This window comes from Rhinatrema bivittatum, chromosome 1, assembly GCF_901001135.1.
Source record: "Rhinatrema bivittatum chromosome 1, aRhiBiv1.1, whole genome shotgun sequence".
NCBI lineage: Eukaryota > Metazoa > Chordata > Amphibia > Gymnophiona > Rhinatrematidae > Rhinatrema > Rhinatrema bivittatum.
Window position 1 is genome coordinate 208,582,306 of NC_042615.1, and position 14,773 is coordinate 208,597,078.

A 14,773-nucleotide genomic window follows, 5' to 3' on the forward strand; every position below is an offset into this window, starting at 1 on the left:
GAGAGAAAAGAGGAGAAGGACATCTTGAGATGCCCCCCAATGGAGTTTCTACTCTGGGGGCACAAGACACTGCCTGGTTGGAGAATGGGATTCTTCATGAACCTCAGGTACTAGATAGGGTTTCCCACAGCCCACTTGGGACACTTGTTCACCGCCATGGAGGATAAGCCAGTTACAGGCCCCTGCCTGGAGAGAAACATCCACGAGACAGAGATCAATTAAATCCTGACTCATGTAAATCTAAGGACCCTGGATGTAGCTGGGTATTTCACTTGCTACACCTCTTGATTATTTTGAGCTCAATCCAAATAAACATGAATTTGAACACCCATCCAGAGAGTCCAGCCTTATTTGTAAGTGTACTTGTCCCAAAGAGCAAGCGAAACAAAAACCTATGGGATACTACACAACCCTGCCTGGGCCAAGAGGGTTTTTCATCAGCCCCACTGAAAGGACGTACTCCTTGGGAAAAGAATGTGGGGCACAGTTAATACATTCTTTTATTACCTGACACATTCCCTGGAATCTGACACATTCCCTGGGAAGGGAATTCCCTGGGAAGCTTCCTTAGGACTTTGTTGGCTTTAATGCGTGCAGCTAAGCAGATTTTAAAACATACACACATGAAGGAAATAGCCAGTTTGACTATTAAGTCCACCAGTTTGTTGAGTCTATCTCTAGGTCATCCAGACCCCTCTGGTTCTTCAGTCTGTACTTCCCCCAGTTTACCCAGGCCCTTCCCCCAGGCATTTTAGGGCTAAAACCAAGATTTCTTCAGACTTATACCTCATTGAGAGCAGAAGCAAATGAGCACAGGTAACAGCCTGCCACGTGCTGCAGGCATGAGAGTTAAAATCTGATTTTACTCACATACATGTTGGCCACACCCTGGAATGCTCCTGACATGCCCTAACTCCCCACCCCTTTTTTTCTATGTGTTAGGTTGTTCGCGCACATGTATATATGCACGTAATTAGGCTGTTTTAAAATACAAGTTGCTTGTGCTCAGCCCAGATTATCAAGTATATGGGACTTTTAAAGTGAGCTCTCTTTTAAAATTCACCCCAAAGTGTCCAGGTACTTTGCATCTGTTATTTGTGCAAGTGAGGTGTGTGTGTGTGTGTGTGTGTGTGTGTGAGGGGGGGGGGGAGAGAATGAAAACTAGCATATATACATTTGGAAATCAAATGTGCGTGTATAGGTTCCCTTCTCCAACTTAAATGCCAACTGGAATGCCTCCTTTTCCCCACAGTTCAAAATGCATATGCTATAGAAAACGCCGCATTTGAGGGGGTCAGATTTCAGTCAGCCATTTTCCAGTGATTAATATCTTTGAAAATTGCCCTCTGAATATTCTTCCAGGGTTCTTACATGTATTTCTGTATTTGTCTTTAGAACTCAAAGCATTGTTCTGTTCATCTCTGGTCTGATGTGATTTCTATCACAGTCAGCTGCTTTCAAAGTGGTTAGTCGCAAAGGCTATCCCAAAGGAACCTAGAAAAGGTCCAGTCAAACCAAGAGAGGCAAAAACAGTTAAAAACAAAATAAAAGGCATTAACTTAACATCTTTATGAACAAAATGCCAATCATATATGTCATAAACAAAAGGTGTATTGATTGCCTATTAGGCACAAGTTTCATTCTCAATAAGGTCGATACTCAAGCATGGGCAATCCAGGCAATCCTGGAGCAACTTAATCTGGATAATTTAGAAGGGATATACAGTAGGGATGTGAATCGTTTTTATAATGAATTGAAATATCATACCATATTTCTTAATTCATTATATATCGGTTAAAACAAGAAACAAACACTTTTTCCCCCGAATGTTCATGAAAATCGTTTTTTGGGTTAGTGCGTGCTAACGGGAATTAGCGCGCACTGTCTCCCGTTAGCGTGCACTAACAAAAAAACGTTTATTTTTGTTATTTTTTGTTACTTTTTGCTATTCTTTGTTAGTGCGCGCTAACAGGAGTTAGCGCACACTAAGTCGAAAACCGATTTTTCACGAAAAAAAAACATTGATCCGCGGGAAAACATGATTTTCCAGTTGCCAGATGAACCCGAAAGCAGGAACTATCAGGCACCTGATTCACATCCCTAATATACAGTGGTACAGCTCCTAATATGGCAGGATGATCAGATCACTACAGCCTGGGACATTTGTTTTTACAACTTGCCAGCAGGATGCGATGTGTGTTAGGGCTTAGGGAAATCAGGTCATTATAGTTTGCTACATATTTCTTTCCTATATTCAGTGTGGCTCAGGCCCTAAATTCGGGTCCTATGCCACTGATGAGACACAGAAAAGTTTGAATGATGACACACTGTGTTGTGATTCATTGCAGCTACCAGACATGTCAAGATTCACCAGCATTTGAATTTATTTGACAAAATGTTTGTATTATAGGAGTCTCCAACAATGGAGGAGAGCATAAAAATGTTAATTTGTCATTTTGCCTGGGTATGGACTTGGCAGACAAAATACAGTAATGAGGAGTAATTGGCTCAGCACATCCATAAAACTCCACTCTCCAAACAGAAATCTCTGATCAACGAACAAAGGTCTACTAAAATTCCCTCCAACCCGTCACAAACTCATAACAACTAGGAAAAGAGCCATATCCCTAGGAAGCCCCGAACTGTGAAACTCCCTCACAAAAGAACTGAGAACGCAACAAAATTTAAAAACTTTCAAAAAAGAGCTAAAAACTTGGCTGTTTACAAAAGCCTACCAAAACCCTTATTGACACTACACCAAAATGACTTCACTAGAAGACACCAGACCATATTAAAACAACACCAAGAAAGTCTTCACCTTTTACTAGTTTGACAGAAAAGCCTTTTTAACAAATGTTTAATTGTCGATAATATTTAATTACTGAGAATCGATACTTTGTAAACCGTTGAGATGGCGAAACCGAATGACAGTATATAAAACTCGATAAATAAATAAATAAATAAATAAATAAATAAATAAATGTGAAGTAGTCTATGACCTTATCATTGGAATGTGATTTCATATAACACAATTCCAGAAGATACTTGGGGAAAGAAGTGGCATTTCTGTATGTTTGTGTTTTTGAAATGCTTACCTAAATTAGACACCCTTTTGAATGAGGAAGTATTGCGAGTGACGTGAGCATGAGCCCCTCTTGCAATGACGCAATTGATGCACCTTGTGGGCAGTACCCTAAGGTCTGCGCTAAAAGTGGGTGAATGAGTCTTTGCATGAGCCAAGCTGTGACAAGTCCAGAAGGCTGTGACTATGGACAGATCTGTAGAGCCGGACAAAGCTAGAAACCAGACAAGGCTGAAGACAAAATGTGGAGCAAGCCTGAGAATGAAGATGAAGAAAAGCTGTGGAGCATGACTAAAGACTGGAGCAAGGCTGAAATCAAGATGGATGATCTTTTGCTGAGGCAACGCTGGAATGTTGTAGGAGCCCTTTTATAGAGCATGAAGCTGTTATAATCATCCAATGGTGCCATTGCTTTTCCCGCCTGCGTGCGCATGTTATAAAATCAGGCATACATGTGTGAGCGCCAGGTAGCGCGTGCAAATGTACGTAATAAGAACATAAGAACATAAGAAATTGCCATGCTGGGTCACTCCAAGGGTCCATCAAGCCCAGCATCCTGTTTCCAACAGAGGCCAAAACCAGGCCACAAGAACCTGGCAATTACCCAAACACTAAGAAGATCCCATGCTACTGATGCAATTACTAGCAGTGGCTATTCCCTAAGTAAAATTGATTAATAGCCATTAATGGACTTCTCCTCCAAGAACTTATCCAAACCTCTTTTGAACCCAGCTACACTAACTGCACTAACCACATCCTCTGGCAACAAATTCCAGAGCTTTATTGTGCGCATGTTTGAAAATTCACCCCATTATTTTTTCCAAGCTTTTCCTGCTAATTAATTTAAAAAAAAGTTTGACACTGATCATTCTAATCTTAATTTTTTTATATTTATTTTTGTTCTCAGCATTCTAATTTTAATTTTAGTATTAAATCCTGTGCATGTTTGTCTTTATTGAAATTGCTGTTTTATATGTTGCTAGCTGTAATCTGCTGAGGATAGATATTAGAATCAGCAAAAAATAAATGTTGTGAAATAAATAATTTTATAGTTTGTTCTGATATAAAAGGGTATGGCATGGTTCTTGGCTATCTCTTTAAGTAAGTGCATTAAGGAGGACTTCTGGGCTAGTGTACCCTGTGGTTTATAAGGTCAATTTCAGAGAGAATGTATGGGATTTTGGATTTCTGATAAGAAGGATGTGAGAGAGTTTGGTGATTCAGCATTGAGATCTCATGGGCCTGTTGGTACTCCATGTCAAGCAGGTTTACCTGTTTCCACCTCATTCAAGTTTATAATATCTTCTATCATGTCCCCTCTCAGCCATCTCTTTTCCAAGTTGAAGAGACCTAGCTTGCATAGCATCTCAAAATAGAAATGTTCCATCTGCTTCATCATTTTTGTCACTCTCTGCACGTTTTCTAGATCTGATATGTCTTTCTTGAGATGGGGTGACCAGAACTTCACACAAGGTGTAAGGTGCGCTCACACCATGGCTCAATCCAGAGGCAAAATGATATTTTCTGTTTTATTCTCCATTCCGGTTTGTATCATTCTTAACATTCTATTTGCTTATTTGACTGCTGCGGTGCAGCGGGCAGAGAATTTCAACATATTGTCCACAATGACTCCAAGGTCCTTTTCCTGGGTAATAACTCTCAATATAGAACCCAGCATTGTATATCTGTAGTTGAACTATTTTTCCCTACGTGGATCGCTTTGCACTTTTCCACAATAAATTCCATCTGCCATTCAGTCACGCAGTCTCCTAGTCTCACAAGATCCTTCTTCAATTCCTCGGAATCTGATGCTATTTTTTTTTAACTTTGAATAATTTTGAGTCTTTTCCAAATCTGATCACCTCATTCATCATTCCCTTTTCTAGGTCATTTATGGAAATGTCAAACAGCAAAGGTCCTAGTAACAATCCCTGTTACTAGGCCATTCCTTCATTTAAAAAACTGACCACTTAGTCCTACCCAGAGTTTCCAGCCTTTAACCTGTTACCAATACACAATAGAATCCTGCCTCCTATCCCATTTAATTTCATGGGGGCCTTTGTCAAGTACCTTCTGAAAATTCAAATATACTCTATCAACCAGCTCTTCTTTATCTACATGTTTATTTACCTTTTCATAAAATTCTAACTGACTGGCAAAACAAGACTTCCCCTTGATAGAACCATGTTGACTTTTCTCTATTCAGCCACGTCTATCTATATGGCCAGTGATTTTAATTTTAACAATGACTTCTGTCATGTTGTCCGACTCAGACATCAGGATCACTGGTCTACAGTTTCCCACATCACTGCTTTAGCCCTTTTTAAAAATCAGCACCACATTGGCCACCTTCTAGTCTTCAGGAATCATGGATCTTTTAAATGATAGGCTATAGATTATTAGTACCATTTTAGAGATTTCATGTTTTTTTTTTTCTTTTAGAACTCTAGGCTAGATGCCATCTAGTCCTAGAGACTTGTAACTCTTTGTTATTCTGATTTATTACATCCTCCATTGTCACAGATATTTGTTTTAGTTGCTCAGAATACCCACCATTAAAGAATGTTCCTCCTTCATAAAGACTGAAGCAAGGAATTCATTCAGTTTTTCTATTTACTTGTTCTCCCTGAGTATCCTTTTTGCCCTTCAGTCATTTAGAGGCCCAACTGACTCCCTCACAGGCTTTTTGCTTCAAATGTACTTGAAAAAGTTTTTATTATTTACAAGCTTTTTCTCAAAGTCTCTCCAGACCTACCTAGCTACTGTTTTATATATAATTTATTGGTGCTTATGCTCTTGGCCACTTCCATCATTTGGGTCTACTTTCCATTTCTGGCAGATGACCTTTTAGCTTTAACTTTCTCGTTTACCTTGTCTTTAAACTACGCTGGCAGTAGTTTGGTCTTCCTTTGATCTTTTATAATACAAAGAATACATTTTGGGGTAGATTTTTAAAGTTATGCGCGGGCGTAGATTTGTTCGCGCAACCCGGTGCGAACAAATCTACGCCCAATTTTATAACATGCGCATGCTGCCGCGCACATGTTATAAAATCCAGGGTTGGTGTGTGCAGGGGGGTGCACAATTGTGCAACCTGCGCGCGCTGAGCCTGAGCAGCCTGCCTTCGTTCCCTCCGAGGCCGCTCCGAAATCGGAGCGGCCTTGGAGGGACCTTTTTCTCCAACTCCCCACCTTCCCCACCTTCCCCTACCTAACCCACCCCCCAGCCCTTACTAAATCCCCCCTACCTTTGTTCAGAAAGTTACGCCTGCCTGAGACAGGCGTAACTTGCGTGCACCAGCGGGTTGCCGGCGCGCCATTCCCCAGCCCAGGGGCTGGTTTGGAGGACTCGACCATGCCCCCAGAACGCCCCAGGGCCGGCACCACACCCACTGCCCCACCCCCGGAATGCCCCCGAATGCCGCACCGCCCCCGACACGCCCCCCAAGCGACACCCCAGGACTTACGCATGCCCCGGGGCTTTGCGCGTGCCAGCGGCCTATGCCACATAGGCTCGCCGGCGCGCAGGGCTTTTAAAGTCTGCCCCTTTATCTGGGCTTCCAAAATGGTTTTTTTAAACAATATCCATGCCTCATACAAAGTTTTAACCCTTGCAACTGCTCCTTTTACTTTTCTAAGCTCCTCATTTTATCATAGTCTCCCTTTTTAAAATTATATGATAACATAATAGATTCAGTTAATGTATTCCCTCCACTAATTATGTCAAATTTTATTGCATTTGCTATTGCTTAGTGGCCTCAAGAAGAAACCTACCATACCATATTATATGCTCCACTGAGAATTGGAATGCCTTAGAGAATAGGGATTCTTGAGAACCAGGTTAAGATCTGAATGTTAAAGGAAAATAAAGTTTATTTTGCTCTGCTGTTTCTGCTGTGACTCATAAGTTTGGTGATTTTTTTTTATTTAATTTACTTTGGCTTCTGGTCACCTCAGAAGAATAAAAGTTATAATTTTGCAATCTAATCCAGTGATTAAAACTAATAACTTAGTCCCAGGTTGCAGGTTAAGGAAGTGAAGATTGAAGATTTTTGCTATAAGGATGTAGTCAGATGCTCAAAGAAAAAAAAAGGGATGAATTTGGTATTTTTCCCTAACATGAGAAAATATAGTCCTTAGCCTATGGGCCAGATCCAAACCACCATCCACATGAACAAATTGTGATTTCTGAACCCACAAAGGCTGGTGCCACTAAACCCCAGCATCAAACCATCTTTTATTGTATGTGCTCCATCAAGGGGTTACATCAGTGAGCCTATGAGCATCAAAGTGACTTGAATAACTTTATCCAGATCTCTTTCGCTGAGTATATTCAGTGGAAATTTCCTCTGAGTATTCTGCTAAAGTATCCAGGTAACTATATCTGGATAACTTTGTTGTTTGCCAGTTTATTGAATTTTGACCTCTCAAAGCTTACAATTTAACAATTCAGAGTTTCCAACATTCAGAAAAAGCAGACAAAATTTCACATACATTCCCCATCCCAGGAAAAAGACTCAGAAGCAAAAGAAAAAGATTTAAACTCTCTCATTTAGCAAGAACCAAAACCTTTTCCTTCCAAAGATCAGATGCTTTTCAAATTATCCAGTTTCACACTCCTCTGTTTCAAGGCCCCAAGACTTGTGATAAGAGCTGAGATTAGTCACAGTTGCTCTGTGTCAAACTTTTTCAGTTTTCTGGATCCTAGCTCTCTGTTGTTATGAATTGTATAACTGAAGCTTTGGTTGCAGAATGTTCTCTTATTAGATCTCATACTGATTCTGCCATGAGTTAGAAGGCAACAATAATGGGAACAAGATGACAGATTAATTTTCTGCGAAACTGAAAAAAAAAGCCCTATTACATGAAAACAGATTGTAAAATATTTCCAACATAAGCTGCTGCTTTAAAGCCTATGTTTTTCTCCTACATTGCCCATTAATATAAAGCCTTAGAGTCCCCTTGGAAATGTAAGAAACCTCTCCTCTTCGTGACTGATATGTTTTCATCTATATTCTCCAAAGTACTGGGTTGAGGGAAGGACACTATTTCAAGGATGTGAAGCACAATACAATAATGTGGGCATGCAGGACCTCACTCGCTCGCAACCACCCCCTTACAATCCAATAATCACAGACACATTTCATTGTGGGTAAAACAAGGCCGCAGCTTTAATCATTCAGTGGTCCGAGCTTATATCCACACATTAACACAAACAATTAGGACTTTGGTATTGCCCACCCCCCACCAGACTATCCGCCACCTTCCGGCAGGATAGCCTAACCAGCCTCTCTGTTACACTCTTTGGCCCCAACACGCCAGGTTCCGACTCCCGCCACACTCTCTTGCAAGGAGCCACTCCAACTTGCAAGGAGTCTGGCCAAGCGGCCCCCGCCTCATCCGGCAAGGAGCCACACCCTGACAACAGCCCTCAGTTGTCAACCACCGTCGGCTTTACCAAAATCCAAATAACTTGAACAACAAAATTGAACAGTTATGGCTCGGACCAACCGCCCCCGCTGCGACAAATCCCCCAAACAAAACTGCAATTCCCCAACAACAATCGCCTAGAACTAAGGGTGGGTGGGAGGGTCGCGCGAACCTTCTGACCCTCTCTCGCTCACCAGCTACCGACTGAAGCCCGCGTTACTAAAACTGCTTAACCAGCAGTTTTAATTTTCTCCCCACCTATCCCAGCTCTCCACGCTTACTCCATCTGCCCCCCCCCCCTTGCACCTAAAGCCAATCACTGCATTCCACGACTCTATGACACTCTCCTTCAGTCCCCCCCTCCCCCCCCCCCCCCCTTCACGTACTTCACGTTGCAGCCCTACTTGTGTCCCCACGTTGTTTTCACCTCCGTCTATTCCACCTTCCCCCCCCCCCCTCTCCAACCACACGCGCCTCGCCTCTGAAGTGGGCCTGCGCCCACAATTCGCCGCCCGGCCGGACACGGGGTCCGGCTGGTCTTCCATAATGTGGGCATGCAGGACCTCACTCGCTCGCAACCACCCCCTTACAATCCAATAATCACAGACACATTTCATTGTGGGTAAAACAAGGCCGCAGCTTTAATCATTCAGTGGTCCGAGCTTATATCCACACATTAACACAAACAATTAGGACTTTGGTATTGCCCACCCCCCACCAGACTATCCGCCACCTTCCGGCAGGATAGCCTAACCAGCCTCTCTGTTACACTCTTTGGCCCCAACACGCCAGGTTCCAACTCCCGCCACACTCTCTTGCAAGGAGCCAACCCAGGTGTACTCCCGCCTCCAACTTGCAAGGAGTCTGGCCAAGCGGCCCCCGCCTCATCCGGCAAGGAGCCACACCCTGACAACAGCCCTCAGTTGTCAACCACCGTCGGCTTTACCAAAATCCAAATAACTTGAACAACAAAATTGAACAGTTATGGCTCGGACCAACCGCCACAGGCACAGGCATATAATGCCCTGTGACCCCAAAAGATGCGGCCTCGCTTTACAGAGGAAATAACTCCTCTAAGACCTCCTGAATGGAGTTCAGGAACAAGTCCAATCCTAGAAAAGACAGGTGAACCCCATCATCTCGGAACAAACCTGTTACCTTACCCCATGACCAGGCATACTTAATATGCCGACCACCCAAGCGCTCCAACCAAGTCCCGATTTGTTGGTTTGCCTTGGACCTACACCGTTTCCATCTGATGTTATCCAATTCAGCAGGCCTCACCACAATATCAGACCAGTATAAGATCGTCGTCGGCAGCAAAATAGATATAGTCATTAAGTCCTTACGGACATTGCTAATGAAGTGCTTGCCCGACATCTTACCCCAGTCGTTACCCCCCAAATGGACTACCAAGACCCGAGGAGCTGCTCGACGCTCCCGCTCCTTCCTAACATAAGGAACAAGTTCGTCCCACAGCATACCCCTCCGGCCAAGCCAGATAACCCGAACCCCCCTTCGTTGTAAGTCCAAGTGAGGGCCGTAAGGACGGCCGCAGGCGTGTCTGTGACCCCAGTAAGTAAACGAATGGCCAATGATCCAAACTGTCATGGGCTCAGACGCAGCACCTGCAAAGAAACTAGAGTTAGCAAAGATCAATCATGCCCAGAATCTGGGCGAACATAACTCTTATAGGCCCCGGAACGCCACCGGCCTATCCTCTGTATGACCCCTCCAGGCACACCCGCCGTTGCCGCCGATGTAGCGGCCCCAATGCGGAACGAATGTGTTCCAAACCTGCGCCCCTCCAAACCGACAGCATACAATGCTGCGCGCAGTACCGTCTCGAATTGATACTTGGTTAATGGCCTCCGGTTCTCGTGAACTAGAAATTGCATTGCTACCTCCGGCCGCACCCTACAATATCCAGCTGCATTTCTAACCGGGCAGGACGTCAAACCTGGAACCCTGGATAACAACACGGAGGCTCCACGACCCCTCTGATCCGTCTTAGATCGTGGAATTACTATCAATACTGCTCTGTTCGTGACTACCACATTCCGCGCCAAAATCCCTGGGTAATCAGTACTGGAGGCTGATCGAGCCACCAACTCGCTAATCCTAAAGGCCCCGAAAAAAGCGAATACGAAAGCAACTCGAAACAATAGTGTCTCATAAGGGGAAAAGCACACTGCAGACAACGCCTCCCATAACAGCATCAAGATATCATGTGTAATGGGCAAACGCTGATCAATTCTGCTCTGCGTTGTCCGCGACCAACCCCTCAACAGACGCCGAACTATAAAACGACCCGAAGGAAAGCCCCAACCATGTGCCTTCATAAAAAAGGAAAACCCCGCCAGCTGGCGGCCTACTGCAGCCTGCGAACACCCACTCGCCCGAGCACGCTCAATGAAACGTACCAATGCCATATCCGAGATCGGACCCCCCGCCCAACCCAAGGAACACAAAAACGCTGAGACTCGTCGGGCCCCCCCTACATAACCTGTCCACGTGGAGGGCGCTAATGAATCTCGCAGCATTTTCCAGGACTCTGGGAACCAAATTTCCAAAGGAAAGACGGCACCGGGGTTCCGCACGACTCCGCTTCTGGGGCGAGTTCTCGAAACAAGTCCCACTTGAAACGAGAAAGAGAGTCAGCCACACTGTTAGAAACTCCAGGCACGTGTCGAGCCCATACTGTTACATTTAAGGACATACAACGCAAAATCAGCTCGCGCAATAACTCTGACACTCTGATGCAACGCGCCAATCTCTTATTTATGACCTCAACCACCCCCTGATTATCGCTCCAAAATACCACTCTCTTTCCTGCCAACTGAGCGCCCCAAATATACACTGCCACTACAATTGGAAATAATTCCAAGAAAGCTATATTTTTTGTAACTCCAGACGTAATCCAGTCCTCCGGCCAACCTGCTGCGCACCAAGCCCCTCGAAAATAAGCCCCGAAACCTAACGAACCCGCTGCGTCGGTGAACAGCTCCAAATCATGATTTGACCGCGGATTAGATTGCCACAACGCCTCCCCATTAAAATCCTCCAAAAACCTATCCCAAAGTCTCAGATCTTCCCGCAAAAAACAAGAATTTCGCACACGATGATGCGGTTTTCTTAAACCGGACATAGCATGTGATAACCTGCGCAAAAACACTCTGCCCATAGGAATCACCCGACAGGCGAAATTTAGACTACCAACGAGTGACTGTAACTCTCGTAAAGACAACTTAGGCCGACCAACAGCCCCACGCACCATGTCCCTTAACAGCTGAACCTTATCCTCCGGTAACCGTGATACCATAGCCACCGAATCCAGCTCAATTCCCAAAAATACCAATGAAGTACTAGGTCCTTCTGTTTTACTGACCGAAAGAGGAATCCCGAAATCATTGGCCACCTCTTGAAAACAATTCATCAAACTGAGACAATCACCCGAACCAGCCCTTCCCACAAATAGAAAATCATCCAAATAATGTACCACGAGTCTCGATCCCGACCTCTTCTGTACCACCCAGTGCACAAATGTACTGAAGGCTTCAAAATAAGAGCATGCTATAGAACAACCCATAGGCATACACTTATCAAAGTAAAACTGCTGCTGAAAGCGAAACCCTAACAGGTGAAAACTATCAGGATGAACCGGCAACAAACGAAATGCCGCTTCTATGTCCGCTTTCGCCATTAAAGCCCCTGGGCCACACTGCCGAACTATTCGCACTGCGGAGTCAAAAGATGCGTATCGCACCGTGCATAATTCCCTCGGGATACCATCATTCACAGACCTCCCTTCGGGGAAAGACAAATTATGAATTAATCTAAACTTGCCCGGATCCTTTTTTGGAATCACAGCTAAAGGCGATAGGACCAAATCACGGAACGGAATCACATTAAAGGGATCTGCAATACGGCCCAGTCCTATTTCCCCCAGCAACTTTTCCCTTACCACCGCTATCATACGCCGAACCGACGGGCAATTGACCCCACCCCCAACTTCCCCCTGTCCTTGAAACGGTATTTTAAAACCATAACGAAAACCCTGATCTAACAACTCCGCCACCTTTATACGCGGGTACAGCCGTAACCATGGCAACATCGCGGTTAAACAGATAGGTGTATGTGCTCGCTCAAAGACCCGGTCTACTGGCACCTTTTGCAGGTTGTGCTGTGGCCGGTCCATCCCCTTGACGCTTCGAATACTTGGACACTGGGTGACCGGCTCCACACACGGAACAAGCGTGCCGGAACTTACAGTCCGGGAAAATACACGTGGAGCGATTAAATCTCCAACACACATCACTGCGCCCCGCGCCCCCCTTTCCAACACTACTGCCGGGCACGTCCCTCCGAAAGGACCTCCCAGGCCCAGTACCAGCCACTAACCCCTGCCCCATACTACCTGAGGACGGTTTTGCAGCCATCTGCGTTAGCCAGAGTCCAACATCCTGAGTACCCCAGGAGATAAACTTATTTTCTTCCATACGATCCCGGAATCGCTCATCATAATTAAGCCAGGACCAACCTTCGTAAGTCTTACTGGCCGCTAGTATTGCATCTGCATAAGATAACAACGCCCCATACTGTGACGGATCTTTCTTCCCCACTACACTTGCTAGCCGCAGAAAAGCCCTTGTCCAATTATGAATATTTCGTGCCACCTTAATCGGGGCCCCTACAAATTGATCTCTCTTATTCCTCTTCTTCTTATCCTTACGCTTACCACGCCTGCCCTCCAGCAGCTGAAAAATATCAATGAACTGCCTACGCCTAATTCGTCTACGAATGGAACGCGGAACCTCCTCCCATAACTCCGTAAAAGCCACCAAAGCCGGGGCACCACGTACTGTGGCCCCTCCGACTGCTCCCCCCTGAACCGCTGCTCCCGAATCCGAAGAGGTATCAGAAGATGACGAAGAGGACGACGACGACGAGGACGAATCCGATGAACTAGAGCGCCCCCTCTTTCTCTTTTTCTTAGACTTCCCAGACTTTGAAGACCCCCGTTTCCTATCCACCCCCCCTTCCTTAACACTTGGTAACACTTCGCTGCCACCTGCATCCTTGCCATCCTGCTTCCCCCCCTCCCTCTCTTCTGCCCCCCTCACCCATGCAGCTCCACCTCTGTCCTGTCTAGGGAAAATAATAAACTCACCAGTCTGTTCAGGCTCCACAGGCAGCACATCATCCATGTATAACTGCTCTCGCCGACCCCTGCCTGCCGTCACTGGCGCGTCATTGCGCCAAGCCTCCCATTGAGATGGGCCAGGTATTTCACCATCATCCTCTGCCAAATTCCCCTGTGGAAAAACAGCAGGAGCAGGAGACGGAACAGGAGCCGGCGCAATATCCCAATTTCTCTCCACCTCCAACCCCCCAAACTCCCCAAAACTGCTCGCACATCCCCTGTCCACAGACCTCCCTCTACCAAGGTCATCTCTTCCCCTCCCGATTCTCCCCCCTCCATTCAAACGCCGGCGAGAACCCCCAGTCAATCTACGATTACCTCTTTGCCCCATGCAGTGCCTGCTTATCCCCCCCAACATCCCCCGTGCCAGTTCTGGAACCAATAACGTATTACTCACCCTCTCCTCTCTCACAGCCATGCCCCTCCCCAACATGCTACAGGCACCCCTTGCCCTGCGCTCCTCCGCTCCACTTAACCGCCCTACCATCGCTCCCTTACTCCCCCGACCACGAAACCTAGTTTTGTATAAAGCTCCCATAGACACAGCACTCTCACCAAATGAACCTTCATCAGGACCAGGAAAGCGCTCTGCAGCATCAGAAATCATTTCTGCAGCTAGAATGGGCTCACAGCTCTTAGAAGCTGCCTTTCCAGACTTCCCCTTAGCCCGGGGCCTCACAGCTCTACCGCCCCTCCCCCTCACCACACCCAGCTCTGCAGACCTCTCAATTAACAGCAACGGTCCCTCCCTTTCAATCTCCACACCTCCTCTATCCGCCCCCCGAGCTAACGATCGTGCTCCTCCCCGCTCTGCAACGCCAAAGTCGCTCACCCATTCTGGGATCAGCACACCGTCGCCTGCTGCCTCCTCCCCCGGCACCCATGCGGCTTCCTCTGACTCCAGGAACGCAGCCACACCACCATCGAGCTCCTCCTCCTCCCAATCGGGCCTCCTGCCATCCATGCTGCAGTCAGCACATGAGCTACTTGTAGTTTACAGCTGCAAAAAATGCCTGCGATCTCCGAACAGTCCCCAACGAACAATCACACAGAAACCAG

The 14,773-nt window shown here is 45.9% G+C and overlaps 2 protein-coding genes across 5 annotated transcripts in view; both read right to left on the reverse strand.

Moving 5' to 3' along the window:
- EVC2 (EvC ciliary complex subunit 2) overlaps positions 1–14,773 on the reverse strand; it is a 440,866-nt gene that overhangs the window by 49,391 nt on the left and 376,702 nt on the right. Inside the window, exon 19 of one of the 3 annotated variants that reach the window (XM_029591169.1) lies at positions 14,298–14,679. The exons of the other annotated variants lie outside the window; for them this stretch is intronic. Coding sequence (XP_029447029.1) covers positions 14,485–14,679 — 195 coding nt within the window. The 3' untranslated portion in view covers positions 14,298–14,484. Of the gene's footprint in view, positions 1–14,297; positions 14,680–14,773 lie in introns of those variants that run through there. 3 annotated transcript variants of the gene reach the window in all.
- LOC115085330 lies at positions 1,371–14,355 on the reverse strand. 2 transcript variants are annotated; one of them, XR_003854808.1, is made up of 2 exons: positions 13,682–14,049; positions 1,371–1,494 (listed from the first exon to the last, which is right to left on the reverse strand). XR_003854808.1 is itself a non-coding variant. In XM_029591210.1 (2 exons), exons 1-2 carry the CDS (start codon positions 14,319–14,321, stop codon positions 9,565–9,567), a joined length of 1,215 nt encoding a protein of 404 aa, XP_029447070.1. In that variant the 5' UTR covers positions 14,322–14,355; the 3' UTR covers positions 9,031–9,564. The 2 variants fall into 2 exon arrangements, 1 of the variants encoding a protein (XP_029447070.1); XM_029591210.1 differs by lacking the exon at positions 1,371–1,494 and adding an exon at positions 9,031–10,139 and having other exon boundaries at positions 13,682–14,355.